The sequence below is a fragment of the Aphelocoma coerulescens genome, chromosome 25, assembly GCF_041296385.1.
Source record: "Aphelocoma coerulescens isolate FSJ_1873_10779 chromosome 25, UR_Acoe_1.0, whole genome shotgun sequence".
Lineage (NCBI taxonomy): Eukaryota > Metazoa > Chordata > Aves > Passeriformes > Corvidae > Aphelocoma > Aphelocoma coerulescens.
In genome coordinates this window covers 3,300,267-3,325,082 of record NC_091038.1, presented here as the reverse complement: position 1 = coordinate 3,325,082, position 24,816 = coordinate 3,300,267, and the positions used below count along the sequence as shown (strand labels likewise).

The window sequence follows — 24,816 nt, the reverse complement described above, 5'->3', positions numbered from 1 at the left end:
CCACGCAGAAGCGTGGAGCTGGGCTGGCACGTCTGGCGTGGTGCAAAGGGAAAGCGAGTGAAAACACGGAGAATCCAGCAGAAATTCTCGCGTTTCCGAGGGGTTTCAGATAACTGGCAGAGGCTGCGTCATCGTTTGAACGGATAAAGTTCAAACAGGGGACGTAAACTGGGAAAGGCTGCATAGAGAGGGGGCACCGCGGGAGCACGGCTTTAGGGTGGGAGTGGGCACAGAGAGAACATGGCATGGGGGTGGGAGGGGGCACAGGGGAGCCATGGCATCCAGCTGGGCTGCTTTGGAGGCCACGACCTTCAGCACATCATGAAGGTGGGGACCCAGGGCGTTGACCACAAACACGCAGGAATTCCAGCTCAGTAAACCTGCATTTCACAAGTCCTTTAATGATTGCGTCACGCCCGTGCTGGACACAGAGCTGCTCCCGGCCCCACGGCACTGGGCCCCGCGCCGAGCCCTGTTCTGCCATGCAGAAAGCAGGCACCTTTGCTTGGTCTGGCTGTCACACTTGCCCCATGTCTAAGGATGGGACAGATGTCTAGGGATGACACAGCCAAGGGCTGAGTGCTGCCACTTCACTCCTGAGGGTTTGGCTCAACTCCAGAGCAGTCCCTGGTGGGACAGACACCTGTTGATCAGCCACATCCTCAGCACATGGCACAGGGTGGCCCTACAGGAGCAACCCCAGGGGCAGAGGCAATCAGAGAGCTCCCGTTGCTGGCATTATCCTGCCCAGAACCTCCTGGCTTCTTCCCCAGAGGTGCCTCAGGGGTGTCCTGGTCCTTTGCCCTGCAGGTCCACAAGGGCTGATACAGTTCGTGACAGTGGTGATGCTAATCAGGGCCCAGCAAAAATGAAACAGAGAGAGAAGAGCTCCTGGAACTGGTGCTTCTCACTGTTTATGGCAGAATTTGGCTCCTGTCCAGGCTGTTGGTCCCCACTGCACCCGGACAGGGATGTCACTGCAGGCAGGGTGACACCAGCCTGTGCTGGTGGCCACTGGTGTGTCCTGGGGCCGTGGGGTTCCCCAGGGGCTTCCCGGGGTGCCCAGCGGGCTCAGAGGGCCACGCAGCACGGGCGCCTCTCCGCCTGTGCCGGGGCCGTGCTTGCAGGGTTCTCGCTGGCAAGTGACACCGTGTTGCTTTGGCTGCTCCTCTGCTTCTGCTTCTGCACTTTGTAGAAGATTTCTGCAAAAGAAGTGCCGGGAGGTCTGTGTGCCAGCCACGGCCCCCTGGGGATGCAGGAACAGCTTCAAGCCTGCAGCCCCCACTGCTCGCCCACAGCTCGGCATTCCGGTGTCTCTCCTTCCGCTCTACACAGGGAGGGGTGACTTGAGGGGTGACAGGGGAGCAGCTCCCACAGAGTGCATCCCTGAGAGCTGCCTGAGGAACACCCTGCGCTTGGGCAATTTCCTCTTGCCCAACCTGGGATTAGTGCTTCACCCTGTGCTGGGGCTGGCAGCTCACTGGGCCAGGCTGGTTCAGCACAGCACTGCACGGCACAGCATGGCTCAGCACTGCACAGCACTGCATGGCACAGCATGGCATGGTACAGCACTGCAAGGCTTGGCATGGCTCAGCACGGCATGGCAAACTTCACTGCCTGGATGCTGCTGGCTGCCATTCCTGGAGAGCTGCTCTTGGACTCCATCCCTGTCCCCCCAGGTCCCCATGGCTGGTTTGGCAGGATACTGGAGACATCAAGTCATGAGCCCAGGACAACAGGAAGGAGACTGGAGATTACGGGGGAGAAGCAGCCCCTGGGGCTTCAGGGATGCCCAGGGGCCGTGAGAACAAAGCTGCGGGTGTGGGGAGCGAAACGCCCAGCACCAAAGGCTGAAAACCAAACCAGCCAGAAAGACAACACCAAAACCAGCCCCAAAGACCTCATGAAACTAGCTCCAAATAGCTCAAGTGGAGCAGGGAGAGAAGTGCTGCACATCGTCTTCCCAGCCCTGCATCCCTGGGAAGGGACCCATGTGATGCCCTGGGACCCTGCTGCACCACGGTGCCAGTGCCCATACCCTTCAGGATGGTCTCAAATGCTTCCTCAACATTGGTGGAGTCCAGTGCCGAGGTCTCGACGAACAGCAGCCCGTTGTTGTCTGCAAGGGAAGGAGCCCCTGAGATGATGCAGACCCCAGTGAGGACATGGCTCCAATCTGGAGCACCCTTGGAAATGTTTAGGTATCTGCAGTGGTGCAGGTCCACGCTATTGGGGAGGTTCTCAAGCCCCCAGCCCTGTGGCAGGGTGCCAGCCTGTACCTGCAAACATTTTTGCCTCCTCCATGGGCACCTCCCGAGCCTGTGCGAGGTCAGTCTTGTTCCCCACCAGCATGACAACGATGCTGGCCTCGGCATGGTCGTACAGCTCCTTCAGCCAGCGGTCCACCACATCGTACGTCTGATGCTTGGTGATGTCAAACACGACCAGGGCACCCACAGCCCCCCGGTAATACCTATGACACAACCCCATCATCATTCCATGCTCCAGATCTCCCCCCAGCATCCTCACCCATGGGGCTGAACCATGAGAGCATTCCCCTCCAAGTCCCAGGAGAAGCACGGATTTCAGGCCTCCCATCCTTACGCTGAGGTGATGGCGCGGTACCGCTCCAGTCCGGCAGTGTCCCAGATCTGAGCCTTCACCACGGCGTCTCCCACCAGGATTGTGCGGGTGGAGAACTCCACGCCAATGGTGGTGCGGCTGTCGTGGTTGAACTCGTTGCGGGTAAAACGAGAGAGCAGGTTTGTTTTTCCCACCCCAGACTCCCCGATCAGGACGACTGTGGAAGGAAGGAGAAATCCCACTGGACTGCCCCAGCTACCAGCACTGGTTACATGGGCATCGCTTGCTGTCTGATGACCCCAGGCAGGCTGCAGAGCCTGGGCAGTTGTGTGGGTTTAACCCCTGGTGTGGTCACTCCTTCAGCAAATGGGGGTCCCCGTGGCAGCCCAGCTGTGCTCCCTAGTGCTGGTGCGGCCCCAGAGCTGTTCAGGGGGGCCATGGCTACTGCACTCTGGGCAGCAGGAGCAGGGTGAGGATGTTGGTGAGCCCTGGGTCACCCTGCTGCAGTGGGCACCCAGAACGGGCGGCACACCGGAGCCTGTCTGTCTCCACTCGCCCAAAGGGAGCACTGAGCTCCAGCAGAGTCCAGCCAGTAGCACCTGGCAGAAACCGGGTGGGCCCAAAGAGCTCAGGATGGGAGGTATGAGGCTGTGCCCCCATTTTTCCAGCTCAGGTTTGACCCCCATGTCCTCTGCATGTGCCACCACCCAGGTCACCACAGCAAATGACTTTCCAATGCCCACTGCTCTCAGGGGTTACAGGCTCTCATGGCATTTATGTCTCACACACTCATGCCCCAGCTTTCACAGCCCCATTCCACACCAGCAATTTGCCTGGTACTCTACACCTGCAGCCTTGGGGTGAGTGTGGATCTCCCCGGGCCTCTGTGCACCCTGGTGCCGCTCACCAGCCCTGGCCTCACTGCTGTCAGTGGTCGGTGCCTGCTCCCCAGTTCCCTGACCCTGTGTAGCTCCCGGTGCCCATCACAGCTGCAGGGAGAGTCAACAACGTCCCAGCTCGGGACACAGCAGCTCAGCGGAAAAGGCACCCTAGTTCCCTCCCCGCAGCTCCTGGCTTTCTGCTCCACCCCTTTTGGGGAAGAGGGGGGTCGCATCGAGCGCAGGACTCACCCTTGAAGACAAAGTTATAATCCTCCTCGGCGCTGCCCATGTCGGCCCGGCTGCCGCCTGCCCTCGCAGGGCCGCCCGGGGTTTCCTCCTTCCCGCTGCCAAGCCTCGAGCAGATGGCGGGGCGGGCCGGGCACCCGGAGGCGCCGAGGGAGGGGACGGAGCGACCAAAGGTTCCTCTCCGTCGGGGAGCGAGCGGGAGCCAAGGGAGTCCAGGGGAGCGCGGAGGGTCTGGGGCAGCGGCGGCGGCACAGGCGGGGTTGGCGACAGCGCGGCCGGTTGACTCAAGGGGTGGGACTGGGTGTCGCAGCGCAGGTTGGGCAGGTAATGTCACCCCTGGGACCGTCACGGGGTGGATGGAGGAGGAGCCAGGGCCTGATGCTGAGTGCGGGGTAGGCTGGGGCAGCGAGGACAGCATCAACAGTACCGGCAACACGGACAGCGTGGGCAGGGAAGGGTGCGAGGGCACTGTGGGGTGTGAAGGCAGCGTGGGCAGGGGCAGCGCAGACACAACAGCGAGGGCAACCCGAGCAGCGTGCGCAGTGAGGGTGGCACGGGCGGGGAGGGCAGCGATGGCAGAGCGGGACAGTGCGTGGTGCGATGGCAGCAAAGGCAGACCGGGGCAGCAAGGGCAGAGGAGGGGTGTGATGGCAGCGAGGGCAGCTGTGCCAGGAGCAGAACCCCCGCTCAGCCCGGCTCCCGCCGGCCGTGAACGTTCCCTCGCCTCTGCTGCCATCGTGTGAAAGCCAGGGAAACTGGGACGGGAAGGAGCCCCCAGCACCCCCAGCTATCCCAGTGCGACCAGCAGGGCTGTGCAGGGGCTCGGCTCTGTTGTAACCCCTCTTCTTTGACAGCAGCCCCTTGCAGCTTCTTGTCTTTCCCCAGGGCAATGGGCACCTCCAACTCCCAGCCCAGCCGGGTTGTGTTACCCCTCAGCTCCCGCAACAACAGACACAATGGACACAAGCATCAAACACACTTTTATTCACCCAGCTTTTGTATTCCCCCCACCTTAGACCACACTAGAGCTCCGGGATGCCCATGGGGCCACTCACACCCAAGCCACGGCGGTGACAGTGATGGCTTTGGAGCCCAGTGGCACCTCGGAGCCCTCTGCTGCCTGCTCATGACGCGGCCACCTGCGTGAGCGGCTCCTCCAGGTACTGGACCAGCGCCTGTGCCTGCAAGCAGAAAATGGCATGAGCCATGCATGCTCAGGTGGGTTTTGCAACCTGTGTGCCCACTGCCCACTTGCTTATTGTAATTTATATTTCAGTTTAGAGCCTTAAAAAGGCGTGATGTGGCACCTGGGCAGGCGTGGGGGACAAGGTGCAAAGAATGTCCCAGGCATGGCAGTTTCCTCTAGCCCTTCCATCCCAATCCTCTTCAACAGCTCTTTTCCACACCAAGGCAGGGATGCAGGCTGCAGCCCCCCTGGCCACCTCCCCACCAGCATTACCTTGGCCTTCAGCATCCCAAATCCAACTGTCTCCTTGGCATACATGCAGAGCAGCAGGTTTGCCACCCGTGTGATGGCCACTCGCCCCTCCTGCCCAGGGAGAAACAGCACCTGTCACACCCCAGCTTGGCCTGGACCCCCAGCACCACAGCCAGGTCCCCAGGGAGGGCAGGGCAGGGCCCAGCCCCACATACCATACAGTCCATGAGGATAAATTTGAGGTTGTCCTCATTGAACGCCTGGTGCCCATTCTTGTCATAGGCCACCCAGATGTTGCTGGCGATGGCTGCAGTGACCCTGGCATCAGTGTCCCCATAGCCCGAGTAGGCAAGCAAGGACCCCTCGTTGTTCAGCAGCCTGGGAAGGACAGACCCCCTTTCAGTACCAGGAGTAGAGCAAACCCTCCCACCCAGTCCCGAGCACTGTTCCCAAGACACCCCCACTTTGCAGGCGTTTTGGCAGGGGGTGGGGGCAGCTTCAAAGCCAGAAAGCTCTGCAGGGGCACCAGGCCCGAGCAGGGCAGTGCAAGGCTGTCGTGGCTGTGTCTGTTGAAGCAGTGGGACCTGCCACAGGCTGGGCATGAGCCTGGTGGACAAACACTACACTGTGCATGGCCCCGGTTCTGTGCATGGCCCTGGCACTGTGCAGGACGCATCCCAGCACCAGGCATCGGGAACGGTGCAAGGCCACAGCCCCACACACTGTGCACAGCCCCAGCACCATCCGTAGCCCAGCACCGTGCAGGGGGTGTGTGTGGCCTCAGTCCCATGCCTGCCCCTGGTACAGCCCCTCACCTTCCCCAGGCAGGAACAGGGAGCATCCCTGGGCAGGGGCAGGAGCAAGGGCAGGCAGCATCCTTGGGCAGGGACAGGGGCAGCATTCCCGGGGCAGGAGCAGGGAGCATCCCCCGGTGCAGGGACAGGGGCAGCATCCCTGGGGCAGGGGCAGGGAGCATCCCCCGGTGCAGGGACAGGGGCAGCATTCCCGGGGCAGGAGCTGGGAGCATCCCCCGGTGCAGGGACAGGGGCAGCATTCCCGGGGCAGGAGCAGGGAGCATCCCCCGGTGCAGGGACAGGGGCAGGCAGCATCCCTGGGGCAGGGGCAGCATGCCCGAGGCAGGTGCAAGGACAGGGTCTGGGGCAGGAGCAAGGGCAGGGACGGGGGAATGGTAGGCAGCATCTCCGGGCAGGGGCAGCATCCCCTGGGGCAGGGACAGGGGCAGCATCTGCCGGGGTAGGTACAAGGGAAACAACACCGGGCAGTGAAAGCATCTCCCCGCAGTGGCGTCACCCCCATCAGGGACCGCCCGGTGCCCGCCGCCCCCCGCCCGGGCCCCGCACTCACAGGGTGCTCTGGACGCCGCCGGTGTTGGCCTGGCTGAGCACCTGCGTCAGGGCCTTGGGCCGCAGCATGGCCGCCGCCGGGACCGCGGGGCGGGGTGGGGCCGCGCCGGGCGGGGCCGTCACGGGGCCGCGCCGGGCCCGGAGCATCTCGGGGGCTGTAGTCCCGCCCGGGCCCGGAGCATCTCGGGGGCTGTAGTCCCGCCCGGCGTCCCCGTGGGAGGGGGGGCCCGGGGGCGCCCCGACTCCAGAGGGGCCTCGGCAGCAGAAAGGGGGCACGGGGCAGGCATGGGCCCTCGGTGACCGCAGGGGTCCGGGATGGAGCCGGCTAAAGGGGGGGTCATTGGGGGCACCGGTGGGGCAGCACCCCGTCCCCAGGCCCTGGCACCCTCTCTGCGCTCCCGTTCTGCCTCGCTCGCCCCCGCCCCGCTCTGCCCCCCCCCCCACCGGCGCTGCCGCTGTCCCTCCGGGCCGACGGGGGGCGCTGTCGCGGGGCGGGGAGGCGCTGCGGCGCCGCTCGCGGCTCTCTGTGGCGGTGGCCCGGGCTGGCGGCGGGCGACGAAGATGGCGGAGCCGAGTGGCGGCGGCGGCGGCGGCGGCCCCGGCCCCGGGCCCGGCGGGGAAGGCCAGGCAGGGCCCGGCGGGGCGCTCATCCGCGTCACCGTGAAGACCCCCAAGGACAAGGAGGAGATCGTCATCGCGGACGGCGCCTCCGTGCGCGAGGTGGGGGCGGGGGCAGGCCGGGGGGGGGCGGAGAGGCCTGGGGGGGGCTGTGGCGGGTGTTGAGGGGCGGGGGCGGCTGCTCTGGGGGTGCTGAGTGATCGAGGAGTGGGGTGAGGGTTTTTGGGGAAGGGACCTGAGTTTGGGGCCGGGGAGGAATTTCGGGCGGGCGTGAGGAGCGGGGGAAGTGGGCTCTGGGCTGGGGGGCGGTCAGAGGTTCCGGGGGGCCTCTCGGAGACCCGGATCAGGGCTGGGGCTGGCTTCGGGGGCACCCCGGGCCTTTCGGGGCACCCCGGGCCTTTGGGCCTTGCTGGAGCCAGGGTGGGAGGGAGCGGGGAGACCTGAAGGAGGGCAGGTGCTGGAGGGCTTTGGAGGAGAATCAGTCCCGAGGGCGGGAGGTGGTCCGGGGGGCTCACCTGTGGGAGGGGTCGTAGGTGTCGAAACCACAATAGTTGAGGGACTCGGAGAGCGGCTTTGGGGGTGGTTGCAGTGGGAGGGGTGTGAAGGACCGGGTGGGGTCTGGGGGCCTGGCCCGTGGGCTGGGCTGCGTGGGAGTGGGAAGGAGAGTGTTCCCTGAGCGGAGGTGTGGGAAAGGTGTTGGGATTGTGGGCAGAGCCGCATGCATGTGTGGGGGGCTGCTGGGGAGGGCATCTGGAGTCCTGGGGTAGATCTGGACTTGTCTGGAGGCAGATTCTCTGGGCGAGGGGAGAGGAGCCGGACAGATGTTTGGGGCCAGCATTGGATGAGGTGGAGCAGAGGAAAGATCAGCCCTTCCACGGGCGGGCTGGGGGGGCTCTGCACCTGCTCGGGAGTGGGAGAGGGCTGGGGTTGGCAAGGGCTGACTCCACGGCTGGGATTAGCAAAGGCTGGGATTGGCAAGGGCTGGCTGTAGGGCTGGTCCTGGCACTGTGGAAGCGGCGATGCCCACTGGGACAAGGTGTCATGGGCTCTGCGCTGGGCTGGCTGCGTGCTTTGGTTGGGCGCAGGGCACGAGGTCGGCGTGTGAAGGCCCTGGCAGGGATCTCTGGGCAGCAGTTCATGGCGTGGGCAGGGGCTGCGCACGTGTGGCACTCCTGCTCCTTTCCGGTCTGCTCCGGGGAGCCCATCGGTACAGGGGGTGTGGAGTGAGGGCTTTGTGCAGGGAGGGCACAGAGCTGGGCGGGGGGAATACAGAGCTGTGTGGGCACGGGCACAGAGCTGGGCAGGGGACATAAAGCTGTGCAGGAGGGGATACGGAGCTACGCAAGGCAGGGAGGGACACGGAGCTGCGTGGGGAGGAATGCAGGCAGGGTGATCCAGGGCCAGGGCTGTGCTGTCCCCAGCCTTGTTTTTAGAGTTCTGGTGCGAAGGCTGAGAGCTCTGGAACAGGTGTGTGTTTCACTCTCCATCCTGGCATTCCCCTCTGAATTCCCTATAGTTTGTGTATTCCAAGTGCAAGGCTTTATTTCCTTCAAAGCAATTTGGGAATGCCCCAGCAGGGCCAGCAGTGAGAGTCTTGTTTGCAGGTGTAAATCCCAGAACACCACACAGTAAGGAAGATGTGTCCATGCTCTGTGGCACGCTCACAGGGAATTCAGTTGCAGAAATAGGAATTGGAGAAGACCTAGTTTGTTTCCATTGGCTGATAAAGGATTGTTCCCTTTTCCATAGAGCTCTGTCCTGTATTAAATCAGTTTGGCTTTCCTTAGGAAAAAACTCAAATGAGCAGATGAAACCAGCTCAGTCATTTAGGATAAACGGTGTGTTTGGGTTAGGCCTGAAGCACAATTGGCTTTGGAAGCCTTCAGCTCTTCTGAGGGAATGGCTCTGTTCTTTCCGAGATTTACTCCACAGTTTGTGATTTCAGAGCTTGTCTTTGCTTTGGTTTTCATTAACACCTCAGACATCATCAGCAACTGGTGACTGTGTGGTACCTGCATGGGCTCTGAGGGCTTGTCAGTTCCTTGTGCTGTTCCCAGAGTGGATGTGATCCCTGGAGCCTTATGTTACTGGTATCAATCCTTTGCCTGAAAAAGGCTCTGTTTGTTTTTCAGTTCAAAGAAGAGATTTCTAGACGGTTTAAAGCCAAACAGGATCAGCTGGTTCTGATCTTTGCTGGGAAGATCCTGAAGGATGGAGACACGTTGAATCAACATGGGATCAAAGATGGGCTCACTGTGCACTTGGTCATTAAGACTCCGCAGAAGTAAGAGTTTGGTTTCAGTGGGGCTGGGGTCAAATGGGGGTTGGGAATAACTGATTGTGATGATCCTGGTGAGCTTTCCCTGCCCCTGGCTGTGCCACGCAGCAATGGGGTTTGTCACTAACCTGTGATGACATGGCTGTGATGGTGTATGGCAGGTACCTGGAGGGGCTGGTCCTTTAACATGACTCATGTGTGTGTCTTGGAAGAACCCATGAGAATTGGATACAGGTTCTAGCAAACCAGCAAAAGTTCTAGCAAAAGTTGCTGATAAAAGAAATTACTTTCCCAGTGAATTTGTGTTGCTGTAGAAGCCAATACCTGGGTTTTCTGTCACCTCCTGCTACATACTCAGCTCTGAGCCTGCTCAGGCTCTCTGAGGTGCCACAGGGGGCACACAGCATGCAGAGTCCTGTGGGGCACCTGTGTGGCCCCTGGAGGCTGCACTGTCTGCCAGTGCACACGGTGGATGCTCCACGCTGGGAGTGCTCAGAGGCTTGGGCTGTGCAACCACGGACACGGGGCAGTGGGGGGGTTCACTCATGTGGTGCTGCAGGTGCACCCCATGGCAGTTCCCAGTGGGCATGTGGCTTGTGCACCGCAGACCTCGGCCTGAGAACGGGACACAGGACTGACTGCAGGGTCCTGCGGCTTTGGCTCTTCCCAGCACTTTCCAGAGGGGTGGTGAGCCTGGAAGGGTTTTGGGAGCAGGTGCTGTGCTTTAGTTGCAGCCACATTTCATTGATCTTGAAAGGCCCTTCGCAGCTGTGCCTCGGGCTCCAGCTGCAGTGTGCCCCAGCTCCCAGGGAGCTCCAGGGCTATGTCTCTGTGCAGTTCTGCTGTCCCCTGGGAGAGCTGCATTAATTAAGATGGTTTTTCTCCACGTTTTTATTTTTTCCACCTGTTTTTTTACAAACACAAGGAAGAGTACTGTCAGGTTCTGCAGGAGCCTCTCCTTGGATTCTGCCTCTCCAGGTAGCCTGAGAGCCTGATGCTGTTTCTGCTGTCTCCACTGTAAATGTGGTATTGGTGAACCATTTCAAAGGGTGAATCAGAGCTGTCCTGGGCTGCTCATTTTTCTCCTGCTCATAGTCCTAGATAAGTGCTTACTGAAGACATTACAGCCTCTTCAGTGAGAAGAGGCTGAGAGAAACCAAGTGCTCTTTCTCTAGCTTCCTTCTTCCTTTTTTGTTCAGCTTCCCTTTTGCTTTGTTTTCCCACTCCTTGCCTCTCTCAGTGGCCACTGGTTTCCAGCAGCAGTTGGGTTAGTTTGGACAGTGGACAGGGACCTTCAGGGTTGATTTTTCAAGTTCTAGAAGACTGAAAAAGGAAAGGAGATAGAGAAAAGGAATAATTCTTGGTTTGGGAAAAAAACCCCAGGAAATTATTGTTCTTATTATCAGAGGTATAATAGCGTTATTTGTGGTGAGTAAAGTGAATTTTGTGGTCTAATTTAATGAAAGCTCTTCAACACTAGTCCAGGACTCACTGTTGTGACTGCAGAGGCTTCAGAAAATCTTTAAATGTTCTCTTTCAAATTCCTGTAACACTCTTGAGAAGTAACTGTGGTCACAAGGTGCTAACCTGGGTTGGTGTGTTCAGCAAAGCTGATGTCCAGCACCTGCTGCGTGGTGGCTTACAGCACGGTATCTGTGTGGGTGTGTTAAAAGAAGCTCCAGACAACGTGTTGGAATAGGAGCCTCCAAGGTATCATCAAGGTACAGCCAGTGGCAGAGCTGGGAATTTGGAGCCAAGCTGGCCAGAAACGTTCCGTAGCTTTGTGGGACAGATGCTGGCTGCCTCGTGCCTCAGTTTCTCTCTTTGTACAGTAATGCTCGTGCTTCTTTTTGCCCCAGAAGCACTGATAGGAATATTCGGAAGTGCACATTTGTGTTTACTCCATCCACTAGCCCTACTGTAACCTCCTGTGGTTTCTGTGGGAACAGCAAAAGGATTCTCCTGTTTGGAGCACACTCATTGCTCAAGGATATGGCTGCAGTAAATAGTTCAGTGGGATTCAAGGAAGAGCTGGATAGAGTAACTCAGGGTAAGACCCATCCAGCGGCTCTGCGTGGGCCAGGTCAACATGTCAGGGGCTGCAGTGCATCAGGATGGGAGGCAGATTCCAGCAGATGGAAGGCATCTGTGAGCACAGCTGTGGATCGGTGCAGCCTGGGATGGAAGCTGGGGCTGGCTGCTGTGAGGATGACTGGTGTGCTGGGAGCCCGGTCAGTGTGGGGTGCACATCCTGTGCCCCCGCAGAGGACTCCCCTTGCCCTTCCCTGGTACCAGGAGTTTAACACTTTTGATCCTTTGCAGGGTCCAAGATTCAACATCTGCTGCTTCTGCCCCCAATGCTGCTTCTGCCCCCACTGCAAACCCTTCTTCTCCTGCTGCCCCATCTCAGCCCTCGACATCCAGCAGTGCTGGTCCGGACGCAGGGAGTGGCAGCAGACGGAGCAGCGGGTCGGGGACCATGGGAGGTCCTGGAGATGGAGGCCCCAACAGTGCCGCATCCATCCTGTGTAAGTGAGGGCTGTGAGAAGGAAGAATTTTCTGGGATTAGACCAAGGAGCTGGGGTTCTTGACCCCTGTTGTTGTCTCTGCTTGCTGTGGGCTTTGCATGAGTCACTCCCATGGCACAGCTCTGTGTCTGTGCTCAAGGTAATGCCACAAGCCTTAGTGAAGTGTGTGTGTAGGGATGTCCTTCCTCAGAGCTGGCTGGCGTAGGAACACAGGATACCCCTGGATTTGTGGGGATGCAGTTCAGCTGATGTGCCCATCCTCTTTTTGCAGTTGCCAACAGTTACTGACTCACGCCTCTCTTCCCATGTGTTGCTCCCTCTCCAGCTGGCTTCGGTGGCATCACTGGGCTGGGCAACCTTGGGATGGGCTCTGCCAACTTCATGGAGCTCCAGCAGCAGATGCAGCGGCAGCTGATGTCCAACCCAGAGATGCTTTCCCAGATCATGGAGAATCCCTTGGTGCAGAACATGATGTCTAACCCTGACCTCATGAGGCAGATGATCATGGCCAATCCCCAGATGCAGCAGCTCATGGAGCGAAATCCAGAGATAAGCCACATGCTCAATAACCCAGAGCTCATGAGGCAGGTGAGTCACACCAGGGCTCAGTAAAGAGTGTTGAGGAGAGTCTTTGTGGACCAACATCAGTGTCTGCACTGCAGAGGTGGAGTGGGAATGCCAGAGCAGTGGTTTTGGAGATCTCTTCCTTCCTGCTGTGAGCTCCCCACAAACAGATGGTGGTCTTGAGTTATGTGAATACTGATTACTCAACCCACATGCTTGCAACTCTTACCTCACTTTCAGAGCTATTGAATCCATGGTGTGTTGGGAAAAAAAGGATGCTGGGATTTTCCTAGCATGCTGCCTACAAGGCTGCTGTGTTCTGATTCAGGAATGGGAGTAGAAGCAGTGCTGGAGAAGTGAAGCTACTGCAAAAGCTCTTTGTTTCTCTCTAGTTCTCTTGACAGATTACGGTGGAGACTCCAGAGCTGTACAGTGAGTGTTTCACTACCTGTATCAGCGGGGAGCACTAGTGTAGGCTGGGATCCCAGAGGGCTCTCATTGTTCCCAGAACAGAGAGGACCTGTGTCCAGAGGACTGGCTGTCTGGAAGACCAAAGGTTCATTGGAAGGGAAGCCGAAGGGATCAGTGAGACTCTGGGTGTTAATAGCCATTGACAGGACTCTGCTGTTTCCTGGGAAGGCTTGTCAGGAGGGTTGTGCTGAATGGGCCTAGTTTCCATCTGCTTCTCGGCTATTCTGCTTTCAACTGTGTCGGCCATACACTAAATTCCAGAGCTGCAGGACTAAACTGTGAATAATCTGTACTTAAGCAGTTCCTCAAATGAGACCTGGCTATTCTTTGTGCAGGGGAGACCCATCAAAAGTCTGGAGAGGGTGGAAGGATTCACTTTCCTGGTTGTTGTATGTAGTCTGTCCAGTCTGAGTGGGAACATATGGGTGTTGGATGTTTGGATGTCCTGATACTGCTTAGGAACAGAAGAGTCTCATCGAGCTGAACTGAAGCTGAGAAGGAAGAGAGCTGAGCAAGGCTGGGGAGGAGCCTGGATCCCTGGGCTCTCTTTGCTTGGATAAATGATCTCTCTGCTCTCTGCCTGTGAATAGGGTTTAGTTATCTTCTCCTGGGAGCTGAGATTTAACTCTTTCAGGTCTTGGCTGCTGACCAGGCTCTTGGTTCACTCTGGCCTTTCATGGTGCACGTGGGCCTGAGCTTTCCACCTTTTCCTTCTTCTCCCAGACGATGGAATTGGCTCGTAACCCTGCCATGATGCAGGAGATGATGCGGAACCAGGACCGTGCTTTGAGTAACCTCGAGAGCATTCCAGGAGGATACAATGCCCTGCGCCGGATGTACACGGACATCCAGGAGCCCATGTTTAGTGCAGCCAGGGAGCAGGTATTGGCTGTGTTCTTGTGAGTGGGGTGTAGTGTGGGAAGGGGGTCTTCCTGTGTCCCCTCTGCTGGCGGGGCAGTTTCCCCAGAGCGTGGCTCTTCATCTCTCCACTCCAGTGCAGGCACTGGCTGGAGAACATGGTACAGTGCCTCTCGTGATGTGGGTTGAGGTGTCGGAGGAGAGACCTGCTCTGGCTCCTCCAGTCCCCCAGCAGGCTGGATGCCAGCCCTGACCGACAGGCAGGCCCTGTCACCGTTAGCACAGCCCTCTGCTCCCTGGATTAGCTGAAGCCTGACGCCTTTGGAACGGAGCTGGCTCAGATCCAGTTGGCTGGTAGTGCAGGAGGAGGGAGCATGGGTCTGGCTGCAGAGGGCTGTGCAGACATACTCCAGTCCAGCATTACCTGGTATATGTCCGGGTGCTTTGAAGGGTGTTTTGAAGCCCTGCATTTGGGATCTGAATCTGGGGCTGTGGCCACTCCTGAGCCTGGTCTTTTTCTGAGTGAGGTGTGTTGTGGATTGCAGATTTCTCAGGAGGCGGATCATGGCACGGGTTTAGCAAATTCTGGACTTGGCTGAATATGATCGGCTGTTCCCTGGCTCACTCAGTGCTGGGGTTGGTCTGCTGGGACTAACTGATTCCATCTGTTTCTTTTTTTTTTCTCCCTAGTTTGGCAACAATCCTTTCTCTTCCTTGACGGGGAATTCTGACAGCTCGAGCTCTCAGCCTTTGCGGACGGAGAACAGAGAGCCGTTGCCAAACCCCTGGAGCCCCACACCCCCTGCTTCCCAGAGTCAGGCACCCAGCAGTGAAGGGAGCACAGGCTCGGCAACCACCCAGGGCACCCCAACTGTATCCAACCCCTTCGGGCTAAATGCTGCCAGCATCGGTGCTGGTACGTAAGGGAGGAGCCTGAGGGTGCTGCTGGCTGAGCAGGTCACCCAGGTTTCCTTGGAGAGCCAGTGCCTCTGGCATTTGAGCCCTGTCTGTGGCTGTTCTCCAGAGGAATGGGACTAGCCTTGTTGCAGACACAAATGAATTATTCTGATGTGCTTGTTGCACGGTTCCTTGGGGAGCTCTGCTGTCCCTGCAGCTCCCAAGAGCAGGAGAGTGGCCAGCAGAGCACTGCCATGGCTGTCCACAGCAATGTTCACTGCTGGCTGGGTGGATGGAGTACAGGCAGTGCTGTCACCTGTCACGTATTTCAGGCAATACCGTGGTGCTCAGGCTCATCAGGGGTTTTCCTTTGTCTTCCCTTCCCCTTGCAGGCATGTTCAACAGCCCAGAGATGCAAGGACTCCTGCAGCAGATTTCGGAAAACCCTCAGCTGATGCAGAATATGATCTCTGCCCCCTACATGCGGAGCATGATGCAAACTCTTGCCCAGAACCCGGACTTTGCAGCACAGGTAAAAGTGTTGCAGTTGTCTGCTGTTGTCGGGCAGGCCATGAACCCAGTGTGAGGTCAGTCTGCTGCTGGGGTCAGACTGGTTCCTCCTGCAGACACTGGAGCACAGTGAATACACAGTTTGGCTGTATTTCTCGATAGCCTGAAGGCAGCCCCAGCTCTGAGCCCTGTGTGTTTGCAGAGCCCCTAACACAAGAGGTGGCTCTCAGAGGAACATGGGAATGGCCCTTCTCTTTGCCCATGGCCAAGTGGCCCCTATTCAACACTGCTGTCAGGAATTGAGCTGTCCTGTTTTGGTCCCCCTTAGCAGGGGAGCGTGTTGAAAGCCCAGGGAGGGAGTCAGGGGCATGACTGACCTGTTCTTCATGGCTTAGTTGCGTAGGGTTTAACAGCAAGTGGCAGCAACCCTCTGACCCTGCCTACGTGTGCTGTCTCTTGCTAGATCATGGTAAATGTCCCCCTCTTTGCTGGGAATCCACAGCTTCAAGAACAGCTCCGCCTTCAGCTCCCTGTCTTCTTGCAGCAGGTAAAGGCCTCTGGCTGGCCCTGTGCTGCCCTCAGCCTCTGGCTCCAGAGCTTCTCCCCCCACTATGGGACAGGCAGGATCTCAGCTGCTTGGTCAAGTGCACTAGGAAGCATGTGGGCTTGGGGTGGCTGGGCTGAGGAAGGAAGGGGGTTGCACAGGGGAGACAAAGAGGAAGAACTTGGTTAGACAAGGTAGTCTGAATTAACTGATCTGAATTACTGGAAGATGGACTCCAGATCAGGCTTGTTAAGATACTTGGAACCCCTGTCTCTCGCTGTGTTGAGTTTACAAAACTTACACAGCTAATCGTGCTAGAGCAGCTGGTTCTCAGGTAAATCAAGAGTCCAAAGACATGTGCCCCCAGTTCTAATCTGATTCACCCAGTTCATTTAGGAAACCTGATGTGAGCTCTGTGAGTGTCCCTGCAGGTGAGCCCTGCAGTCTGGAGCCTCGGAGGAGGATCCAGACACGAAGGCCAGCGCTGGCCGCAGGCAAGAGGCGCAGCTCGGCACTGGCTCGGGTGTGACAGTGGTGGAGCTCTGTCTGCCTGAGCTCTCGCTGGTTGGTACCGTGGTGTCTCTCTGCCTTGGTCCCCAGATGCAGAACCCGGACTCCCTGTCCATCCTCACCAACCCTCGCGCCATGCAGGCCCTGCTCCAGATCCAGCAGGGACTCCAGACGCTGCAGACGGAGGCCCCCGGACTAGTGCCAAGGTACAGAGTGCTCCAGAGTGGGGCCATGCAGGCAGAGCTGCCCTACCCAGTAGCAGCAGGCAGAGCTGGCTGTGGATTCATTCGGGAGATCTGCTTAGGGTGCTCTGTCATGGGAACTTGTGCGGGTGTGTGCCTGCAGGCCTCTCTGAGCAAGCTAATTAGCACTTGCTGCTTGCTTGTGCTTCACTGGGAAGTCCTTGACCCTTTCGTTTTGGAGAGAAGGTTTGGAATGCACTTGGTCCCTCCCCCATCCTTTGTTTGCTGCATTCAGTGTGGACTGAACTCAAGAACTTTATCTCTGGAGAACGGTATGAGATGGACAGACACAAGGCTGGGTGGGTGTGCTGGGGCAGGCTGATCTACTGGCAGCCCTCTGCTCACTGTCACCACGGGTCGTGCTCCATCACAGCAGTTCTCTGCAGGCTTTTGTTAGCTCTGCTCACTCCCAGTGCCATCTGTGACCAGGACAGGGATGCAGCCGGTTCAGTTTTCAGAGCTGCCCTGTGGCAGGGCCTCAGTGAGGGCCAGCCCAGTCGAGCCTGCTGGTGCCCTGCTGCCCCACTCTGGGGGGGTGCCCAGAATGCCAGTGTCACCCTGAGCATGGCCTGCCTTCCTCTGCAGCCTCGGCTCCTTCGGCATGCCCCGGATGCCCCCGTCCTCCACAGGAGGAAGCACAATCCCGGAGAACCCCGTTCCCTCCGCTTCAACGCCGGCCAGTGCCTCTCCAACTGGGGGTGGTAACCCTCATCAGCAGCTCATGCAGCAGATGATCCAGCTGCTGGCCGGAGGAAGCTCTCAAGTACGTAACACCCAGCGGGTGCTGGCACAGGCAGGGAGGTCTCCAGGGGGGTCCCCACCCGACTCAGGGAATGTGGTCCCCAACAGTCTCTTGTGGCTGTGGTGCTCTAAGCCAGGTTTGGTGTTGGGGTCTGGCTGGCTCTTTGGGGTGTTGAACCCTTTGAGAGGTTTAAGCTCAGCGTGCTGGGGATCCTTCTTCCTGCACTGCTGCCACTGTCAGTACTGACCCAGGACTGACTCTGGTGTGGCTGCTGTGCCACAACCCAGAAGGATGTGGAGACTGTCCCCACACAAGCCTGAAGCTGAGCTCGGGGTTCCTGGACAGCCATGGCTGCTGGCACTGCCTGTGTTGGATGCTGTCAGTGCTCTCTGACTCCAGGGTCTCTGTCCTTTCCCTCACAGGTGCAGAGTCCCGAAGTGCGATTCCAACAGCAGCTGGAGCAGCTGAATGCCATGGGCTTCATCAACCGTGAGGCCAATCTCCAGGCGCTCATCGCCACTGGTGGGGACATCAACGCAGCTATCGAGAGACTGCTGGGCTCCCAGCCTTCCTAAACTCTGTCCTGCTGCCCCACAGACGTCAGCACATGCATCCATACACATGCACAGGGGATCTTTCCGGAAAGCCCGCCATCATTTTCATATCTGACAGCTGTCCATGTATTTAAAACAAAAAGATACAGCTTAACCCCTGACCTTCCTACTAAGTTAAGATTTCATGTTGAAATGCTCTTTAACTGGCTTGTATGTGGATTCCAGTTCTCATCGTGGCCACAGAGACTTCAGATGTGTATTTTTTCCTAAATATGCCCTGTCTCAGACACTCTTCTCTCTTTCTCTAGATGGTAGAGGCGATACTTCTAGTTACTTACCTGAATGATTGTGTTTTGAGTAGCTTGATTTTAACTGTACATGATTCCCTCCCCTAGCCCTCCTTTCAGGCAAATATTTAAAAAATTGAGCCAAGTTTGGGGATTGGTTATTTCTCTCAGCATCTTATTGAGAATGGATCAAAAGAAAAATTGAAATTACCTGAGAATTTCTGATGTCATTTGTCTTAATGTTTCCTGGGATGAACCGAGCCCGTGTCCCTCACTCACAGGTGCCTCCGATCTCCCGGTAGAGGGTTAATGAGTGTGAAAACTGCATTTGAAGTGTGGCCTCTTTATACTCTGGGGGTGGTGTAACGGAGACCAGGGGTCTGCAGTGACCAGGTGTGCTGTTCTTGACTTTGAGTTGAAGGTGCTGTGCAGAGGAAGGTGTTTGGAAGGTGTGTTTCTGCCCAAGCCATGTAGTTCCTGTTTGGAGGTTTCAGGGGCATTGACTCCTGTGCTCAGTGGGCTCATTTCTACAAGTGTGAAAACTAAAAAAGAAATGGAAAAATAAGCTAACAGTCTTTTTGCTTCACTGGAAAATGTTGAAGTTCATGTTCTTCCCAGTTTAGATCCATCCTCCACCCCCCTTCCATTCTGGTGTGTTTGAATGTTCTGACTCTCCAAGAGACTCCCCAGGACCAGCAGGGTGGTATTTCCCAGGAGCCTCCATGGCTGTGTAATTTGCATACACCATTTTTATCAAAGGAAAATAAATGCGCACAACCATCTGTCTCCCTGCATCCCTGTCTCATCCTTGCCTGCCTTGGCTCAGCTGGGCCAGTTCCCACTTACTTGGGATTAATCTGTCCTGTCCTGTCCCCCGTGCTCAGCTCAGGCATGGGGGTGTTTTGTTCCCTCCCCACCCGGCCCCGCTGCCTTCCCTTGTGGCCAGAAAACCTTTGACACTTCAGGAATGCTGCTGAAGCTTCCCAAACACTGGTCCTAAAGTGCAGGTTTGGAAGCTTCCTTTGAATTAGAGTTGGCAATTAGCAACTCTCGGAACTGTTGAGAGCTGGGAGTTAGTGTTATTTGATAGTTCTAAGTTTCTTTCAGTGTGGGAGGATTGGGCAGAGAGGGAACAGCAGGTTTGCTGCATACCTGTAAAACCTGCTGCACCCAGCTGGCTCCGTAGCTGGAACTGGGATCGATGGGTGTTCGTGTTGCTGAGAGTGTAGGTGGTGGCGGTGGAGAAAACACAGGGCTGGAAACGCTCCTGCCTCTGTGTGTGCATCCTAATGAGACTGCCAATCCCTTGGAGGAGGATTTAGAAAGCAGCTTTAACCTCTTCTGGAGGCTGTGCACAAACGTGTGGATTGCTTTGTGCAACCTCTCCTCAGATGAGGGAAGTTTGCACAGAGCTGGTGGGGTCAGAGCTCTTCCCAAATGTTACCGATTGGCCCCTTTGCAGCTCAAAACACACTCCTGGAAAGGCCTGGCTGAGCCTTGGGATCTCTTCAGTGTCCCTTGCCAGGTCTGTGTGTCCCTGCACACACCAGCTCTTGCAAGGAATGTGCTCGTGGGAGGATGGATGGTGTAAGCAGGGAAGGGAGGGAGCAGAGGGGGTGCGCAGGGTCACAGGGAGATGTAGCCCCATGGTGACTTTGAACCTCTGAGGAGCAAAATTATTCCCAACCATGTTGTTTCTGGCCAGGTAGAAATAGTCCTCCCACCCCCTCAGTGTGTCGGTCACCACAGTGCAAGGGATCTGTGTGTGTGAGGGGATCTGTGTTGGAACAGGAACTTGGAGGGATGGAGCAGTTTGGTGATTCCAAAGCTGACTGGAAATAAATCCCTGCATGGTGGAGGAATCCTGCCGCAGTGTGTGCAGGTGGCTGTGAACCGCTGAGGAGAGTCCCCAGGAGTCTGAGAATCCCAGGATGGTTTGGGTGGGAAGAGACCTCATAGCTCATCTCATTCCACACCCCTGCCATGGGCAGGGACACCTTCCACTGTTCCAGGTTGCTGCAAGCCCTGTCCAACCTGGCCTTGGACATGTCCAGGGATGGAAGAACCGCAGCTTCTCTGGGCAACCTGCACCAGGGCCTCCCCACCCTCAGAGGGAACAATTTCCTTCCAATATCCAGCGTAAGTCTCCCCTCTTTTGGTTTAAAATCATTTCTCCTTGAGTCATCATTATCTGTCCATATAAAAAGACTTTGTCCATCATTTTCACAAGTTCCCTTTAACTCCTGAAAGGGCACAATGAGTCCTCACAGGCTGGCCGGTCCTTGGTGTGTCTTTCTTGTTTAAGTGGAAAAACACATTCCTCCTGTCTCTCCACATTGTAGCATCTGCTCTTGTGCCACTTTGGGATCACTCCTCCCTTGCTGCCAGCCCACCAGCCAAGATGCTAAAATAGAGACACAGGGCAGCCTGCAGCCTCTTGTGTCCATCTGATCCCACCTCCCATCTCTCCAGCCTCCCCCAGCAGTCTGGCAAAGCTGCCCATTCCACGCTGCTCCCAGGGGCTTTGCTGTGCTGCTCTTGTACTGCAAAGCAGAGTTGGGAGGGTCAGGCCTGTAGCTTCCTCAGTGGTGGGACACAGTGAGGCTGGGATCACCGGGAGAGAGCTTGGAGGTGGATGCAGCTGGGTCTGGTCTTTGGTATCCACAGGGGATGCAGATCTGGCCTTCCCAGGGTCCGGAGGAAAAGGCGCTTTGAAGGTTGGTGAGAAGGAGCCTTTTAGTGAAACCTTAATCCCCTCCAGAGCTTCCCCTAATCCCTGGTAATGTGCTGTTCAAAGGCCCACTTCCAAAGGAACGACTGCACTTTCTCGCTCCCATACCTCTCCTTCCCGAAGGAATTGCCCAAAGGTGTTCTCACTGACTGTTTCCTCTCATTTCACTCTGATAAATAGAATTATTTTAAAACATAATGAAAGAAGGAATTTCTGCAGCAGGTAGTGGCAAATCCAGCTGATTGATTGGGAGAGATTTCTGCTGTCAAGGATATATTTCCACTGCATTCCTCCCCCTTTCCTTGGAGGGGATCTGCAGCCTTTTCCCCCAATATCCCAGTGTAATGCTTCCAACTTCGAAATCAAACCTCTAAAATGTGGAGGAGGTAAAGATGGCAGGAAACCAACATCTACATTGCTTTCAAGAAACCACTCTTTCGGTTACCAAGATCCGTGGTATGGGCGGTTTCCTGTGGCCACAGCCCTGACTATGGAGGGGCAAGTTCAAAGTGACTCAAGAGAGGGTCAGTCAGGAAATATCCTGGGGTTAGGAGGTCATGGAGTAGGATAGCTTGGAAAATATATATGTGCATGTGTGTATGTGGGACTGCTGCAGCACCTTTGCTCAGCCACAGGAGCCATGAGGAAGGGCTGAATGATGCTCCTCGGCCTCTCTGCCCAGTTCAGCAGCATTTAAGGGCAGAAAACCATGATTTAGAGCATGGTTGGGCCATGGCCAGCCCTGACAGCTCCCTGCTGCAGGACCTGACCATGGCACATTTAGGCTCATATTCATGTTTCTCTGAAATTGTTTATTTTTAATTCCACCAGCAAGCTGACACCTGGTTTCCTGTTGCTGCCTGGCTGGTGCTGGTCATGTTCAGCGGAGTTTGCTGTGGGTGTTCCCAGCTTGCAGGGTTGGCTATACCAGAGCCGACACTGTCCACCAGCATGGAGTCAGTACCCAGGGGCAGACATTTGTTGTTTGCTCACTTTGACTTTGGAAATAGCAAAATCACAAGTCTTCCAGGCTGCCCCAGAGCTGACAGGGGAAGGGTGGTCCAGAGCCCCTCGCTGGAGTTGCCCTGTGAGAAAAGAAGGGAGAGGGGAGGTATTTGGGCACCTGCCCTTTGCCCCAGGTCTGCTGGGCATCTGTGTGGCACCACGTAGGGTTGGGTCTGGCTGGTGCCCCTCAGCTGGCACCCACAGCTGCACCAGGGGCTGTGTCACCCACGAAGACCCATGGGCTTCTAATGTGCACCAAGAGAGGGTTCAGGGTTCCTGAGGGGCTTCACCGCCCTTGGCTGCTGCTGGCAGTGGTGACACAAGGCTGGTGGTTGTGCCCAGTGTCCTCCCCATGGCAGCGATGGGGCTGAGCCCCAGCTTGGTCCTTATCTCTTGCCTGGGAGCCAGTGGGCAGCTCCAGCCTGGCTCTGGCAGGGGACAGAGAAGAAGCCCCTTGGCTTCCCACACCACCCCAAGAAGAGGCTCAGCTTTTGGCAGATTTTGTGGCACTGGAATCTTCTATCCTGCCCTGCTCATGTTTTCCTGGATACCCTGGTGGGAACATGCCCCTTCCTTGGCTGCCTTGGTTTCCCTGCTCTGTGAGACATCTGGGGTGCAGCCAGGAGATGGCTCCTCCGCAAAGGTCATCGCTGCTTATTTATCCCAGCAGACAGAGTAGAAGAGTGGTAAAACATGGAGCAGCCAAGGCTGCTGCTCCCCAGGCTCAGGGCTGCTGCAGGCTCCCAGCTCACGCTTCCCTGGGGATAAGCCCCACTTATCAAGGCGAGTGGAAGGAGAAGTGGGGAAACAAAGCTGCGGGAGTGATGCTGGCAGGGCTGGAGCAGGGGAGGAGTCATCCCTCGATTTCTCAGCTGTCGTGTGTGAGGGCTGCAGCAGAGCAAAGTATGGAGCTGGTGCCTTGGCTGTACGTGGCCACACACGCCACTGCCCAGCTCGCAGCCCACGTGCCCCCACTGCGTACCTGGCACACCCCACACCCTGCACACGCCCTGTCATCACACCCTGCACTCCCCGCTGCACACCTTGCACATGCATGCCCTGTGCGTGCCCTGCCAGGTACACCCTGTAGATGATCCCTCTGCACATTTTGCACCTCCCCTGGCACCCTGGTCCCCCAGGGGCTGTTGCCCATCCGTTTGTCTCTGCCAGTGTTCAGTGGAGCCGTGACATGCAGGGGTCAATGCCAGCTCTGGGCTCTCCCGCTGGAGCTCAGTGCAGGGCAGTCTAAGGCATTTGAACGGGGACTCCCAAGTGCTGCCTCCCCCTCCGGACCCGGTTCTGCTCCTGCTGCCAGAGCAAAGGCACATCCAGGGAATGCTGACACAGGGGTGTATCCCCATCTGTGCAGCATCACCCATCCTGGACAGTGGGTAAGGGGTGGGCGTGGGTGTCCCCTGCTCTGTGGGCATAGAGCTCAGGGTGCTGGCAGGGACGGCAGCTGGGCAGGAAAGTGGCCCTTGGGACAGCACGGTGGCCTTGGGGACAGCCCTGAGCAGCAGCTGCAGGGACAGGCTGTGAAGGACGAGGCCAAGGCTCTGATGGGGCAACCACCAGACTCCTGGCTGGGCACGGGCACACACGTGGCTGCACACACACACATGTACACACACACACGCACACACACATGCACACACACACACACATGTACGCACACACCCCCACCCGCTCTGGGGCTGCAGGACTCCCCAGCCCCGGCCCATAGCAGCAGCAGCACACGCAAAGCAGGTGGCAGCAGCGGGCACACGCGTGTGTGACACACGGCAGAGGCAGGTGTGCAGGCGCCATGCGGGGAGCAGGAACAGGACGTGCACTGGAACCGGGAGGGTAAGCGTGTGTGTGTGTGTGAGTGTGTGCAGGGCAGTGCCAGCTCTGTGTGTGTGTGTGTGAGTGTGAGTGTGCAGGGCAGTGTCAGCTCTGTGTGAGTGTGACTGTGTGTGTGTGTGTGAGTGTGTGCAGGGCAGTGCCAGCTCTGTGTGTGACTATGTGTGTGTGTGTGAGTGTGCAGGGCAGTGCCAGCTCTGTGTGTGAGTGTGTGTGTGTGTGAGTGTGCAGGGCAGTGCCAGCTCTGTGTGTGTCTCTGTGTGTGTGTGCAGGGCAGTGCCAGCTCTGTGTGTGTCTGTGTCTGTGTCTCTGTGTGTGTGAGTGTGCAGGGCAGTGCCAGCTCTGTGTGTGTCTGTGTCTGTGTGTGTGAGTGTGCAGGGCAGTGCCAGCTCTGTGTGTGTCTGTGTGTGTGTGTGTGTGTGAGTGTGCAGGGCAGTGCCAGCTCTGTGTGTGACTATGTGTGTGTGTGTGAGTGTGCAGGGCAGTGCCAGCTCTATGTGTGAGTGTGTGTGTGTGTGTGTGAGTGTGCAGGGCAGTGCCAGCTCTGTGTGTGAGTGTGTGTGTGTGTGTGTGAGTGTGCAGGGCAGTGCCAGCTCTGTGTGTGAATGTGTGTGTGTGTGTGTGAGTGTGCAGGACAGTGCCAGCTCTGTGTGTGAGTGCGTGTCCCCGTGGCACACCCAGCAGGGGTGTGTGCTTCGCTCAGCAGCCGAGGAGGGGTGGGTGTATGCGTGTCATGCTCACACACACGGGGGTATCTGTGTGTGCACCCGTGCGTGGGCATGTGCACAGGTCTGTGTGCACACGCTCGCGTGCCAGCATGTACACGTGTGTGCGTGTGCGTGCGTGAGCACGGGTGCAGACGCGGGTATGTGCACACCCGTATGCATGGTTTCGTACGTGTGTGCACACCTGTGTCCCGGTGTCCGTGTGTCCCCGCGCCCGTGTCTCCCCGTCTGCGTATCCTCCTGTTGCCGTGTTCATGTCCCCGTGTCCGTGTATCCCCGTCCCCGTGTCCGTGTATTCCCCGTCTGTATGTTCACGTCTCTCATGTCGCCATGTCCGTGTATGCCACCATCCCCGTGTCCGTGACACCCCCGTGCCCCCGTCCCCATGTCCGTGACAC

General features: G+C 57.5%; 3 protein-coding genes and 1 long non-coding RNA gene across 6 annotated transcripts; 1 reads left to right on the top strand and 3 right to left on the bottom strand.

The window, feature by feature from the left end:
- Positions 1-375: 375 nt before the first annotated feature.
- On the bottom strand, positions 376-4,023 carry RAB25 (RAB25, member RAS oncogene family). Its single transcript, XM_068995286.1, has 5 exons — positions 3,714-4,023; positions 2,605-2,800; positions 2,280-2,473; positions 2,039-2,119; positions 376-1,202 (listed from the first exon to the last, which is right to left on the bottom strand). Exons 1-5 carry the CDS (start codon positions 3,751-3,753, stop codon positions 1,072-1,074), a joined length of 642 nt encoding a protein of 213 aa, XP_068851387.1. The 5' UTR covers positions 3,754-4,023; the 3' UTR covers positions 376-1,071.
- A 648-nt stretch (positions 4,024-4,671) lies between these two features.
- On the bottom strand, positions 4,672-6,628 carry LAMTOR2 (late endosomal/lysosomal adaptor, MAPK and MTOR activator 2). 2 transcript variants are annotated; one of them, XM_068995287.1, is made up of 4 exons: positions 6,514-6,621; positions 5,364-5,526; positions 5,170-5,259; positions 4,672-4,891 (listed from the first exon to the last, which is right to left on the bottom strand). In XM_068995287.1, the coding sequence occupies exons 1-4, from the start codon at positions 6,579-6,581 to the stop codon at positions 4,835-4,837; spliced, it is 378 nt and encodes a 125-aa protein (XP_068851388.1). In that variant the 5' UTR covers positions 6,582-6,621; the 3' UTR covers positions 4,672-4,834. The 2 variants fall into 2 exon arrangements, with proteins under 2 accessions (XP_068851388.1, XP_068851389.1); XM_068995288.1 differs by lacking the exon at positions 5,170-5,259 and having other exon boundaries at positions 6,514-6,628.
- Positions 6,629-7,031: 403 nt separating this feature from the next.
- UBQLN4 (ubiquilin 4) lies at positions 7,032-18,901 on the top strand. 2 transcript variants are annotated; one of them, XM_068995177.1, is made up of 11 exons: positions 7,033-7,232; positions 9,263-9,414; positions 11,731-11,936; positions 12,262-12,524; positions 13,695-13,853; positions 14,520-14,745; positions 15,119-15,258; positions 15,700-15,783; positions 16,381-16,496; positions 17,118-17,295; positions 17,697-18,901. In XM_068995177.1, the coding sequence occupies exons 1-11, from the start codon at positions 7,074-7,076 to the stop codon at positions 17,847-17,849; spliced, it is 1,836 nt and encodes a 611-aa protein (XP_068851278.1). In that variant the 5' UTR covers positions 7,033-7,073; the 3' UTR covers positions 17,850-18,901. The 2 variants fall into 2 exon arrangements, with proteins under 2 accessions (XP_068851279.1, XP_068851278.1); XM_068995178.1 differs by lacking the exon at positions 15,700-15,783 and having other exon boundaries at positions 7,032-7,232.
- A 2,736-nt stretch (positions 18,902-21,637) lies between these two features.
- On the bottom strand, positions 21,638-24,717 carry LOC138098550 (uncharacterized). Its single transcript, XR_011146627.1, has 2 exons — positions 24,603-24,717; positions 21,638-21,931 (listed from the first exon to the last, which is right to left on the bottom strand). It is a non-coding gene; the product is annotated as an uncharacterized lncRNA (long non-coding RNA).
- Positions 24,718-24,816: the final 99 nt, after the last annotated feature.

Coding starts and splice junctions, on each gene's coding strand:
- RAB25 (XM_068995286.1), bottom strand. CDS start 3,753: ATGGGCAGCGCCGAGGAGGATTATAACTTTGTCTTCAAGG. Junction 2,474..2,604: donor TACCGCGCCATCACCTCAGC/GTAAGGATGGGA, acceptor GTTGTGTCATAG/GTATTACCGGGGGGCTGTGG. Junction 2,120..2,279: donor GGAGGCAAAAATGTTTGCAG/GTACAGGCTGGC, acceptor CTTCCCTTGCAG/ACAACAACGGGCTGCTGTTC.
- LAMTOR2 (XM_068995287.1), bottom strand. CDS start 6,581: ATGCTGCGGCCCAAGGCCCTGACGCAGGTGCTCAGCCAGGCCAACACC. Junction 5,527..6,513: donor GGCGGCGTCCAGAGCACCCT/GTGAGTGCGGGG, acceptor TGTCCTTCCCAG/GCTGCTGAACAACGAGGGGT. Junction 4,892..5,169: donor TTGGGATGCTGAAGGCCAAG/GTAATGCTGGTG, acceptor TTCTGCTTGCAG/GCACAGGCGCTGGTCCAGTA.
- UBQLN4 (XM_068995177.1), top strand. CDS start 7,074: ATGGCGGAGCCGAGTGGCGGCGGCGGCGGCGGCGGCCCCGGCCCCGGG. Junction 9,415..11,730: donor GTCATTAAGACTCCGCAGAA/GTAAGAGTTTGG, acceptor GATCCTTTGCAG/GGTCCAAGATTCAACATCTG. Junction 13,854..14,519: donor TTAGTGCAGCCAGGGAGCAG/GTATTGGCTGTG, acceptor TTTTCTCCCTAG/TTTGGCAACAATCCTTTCTC.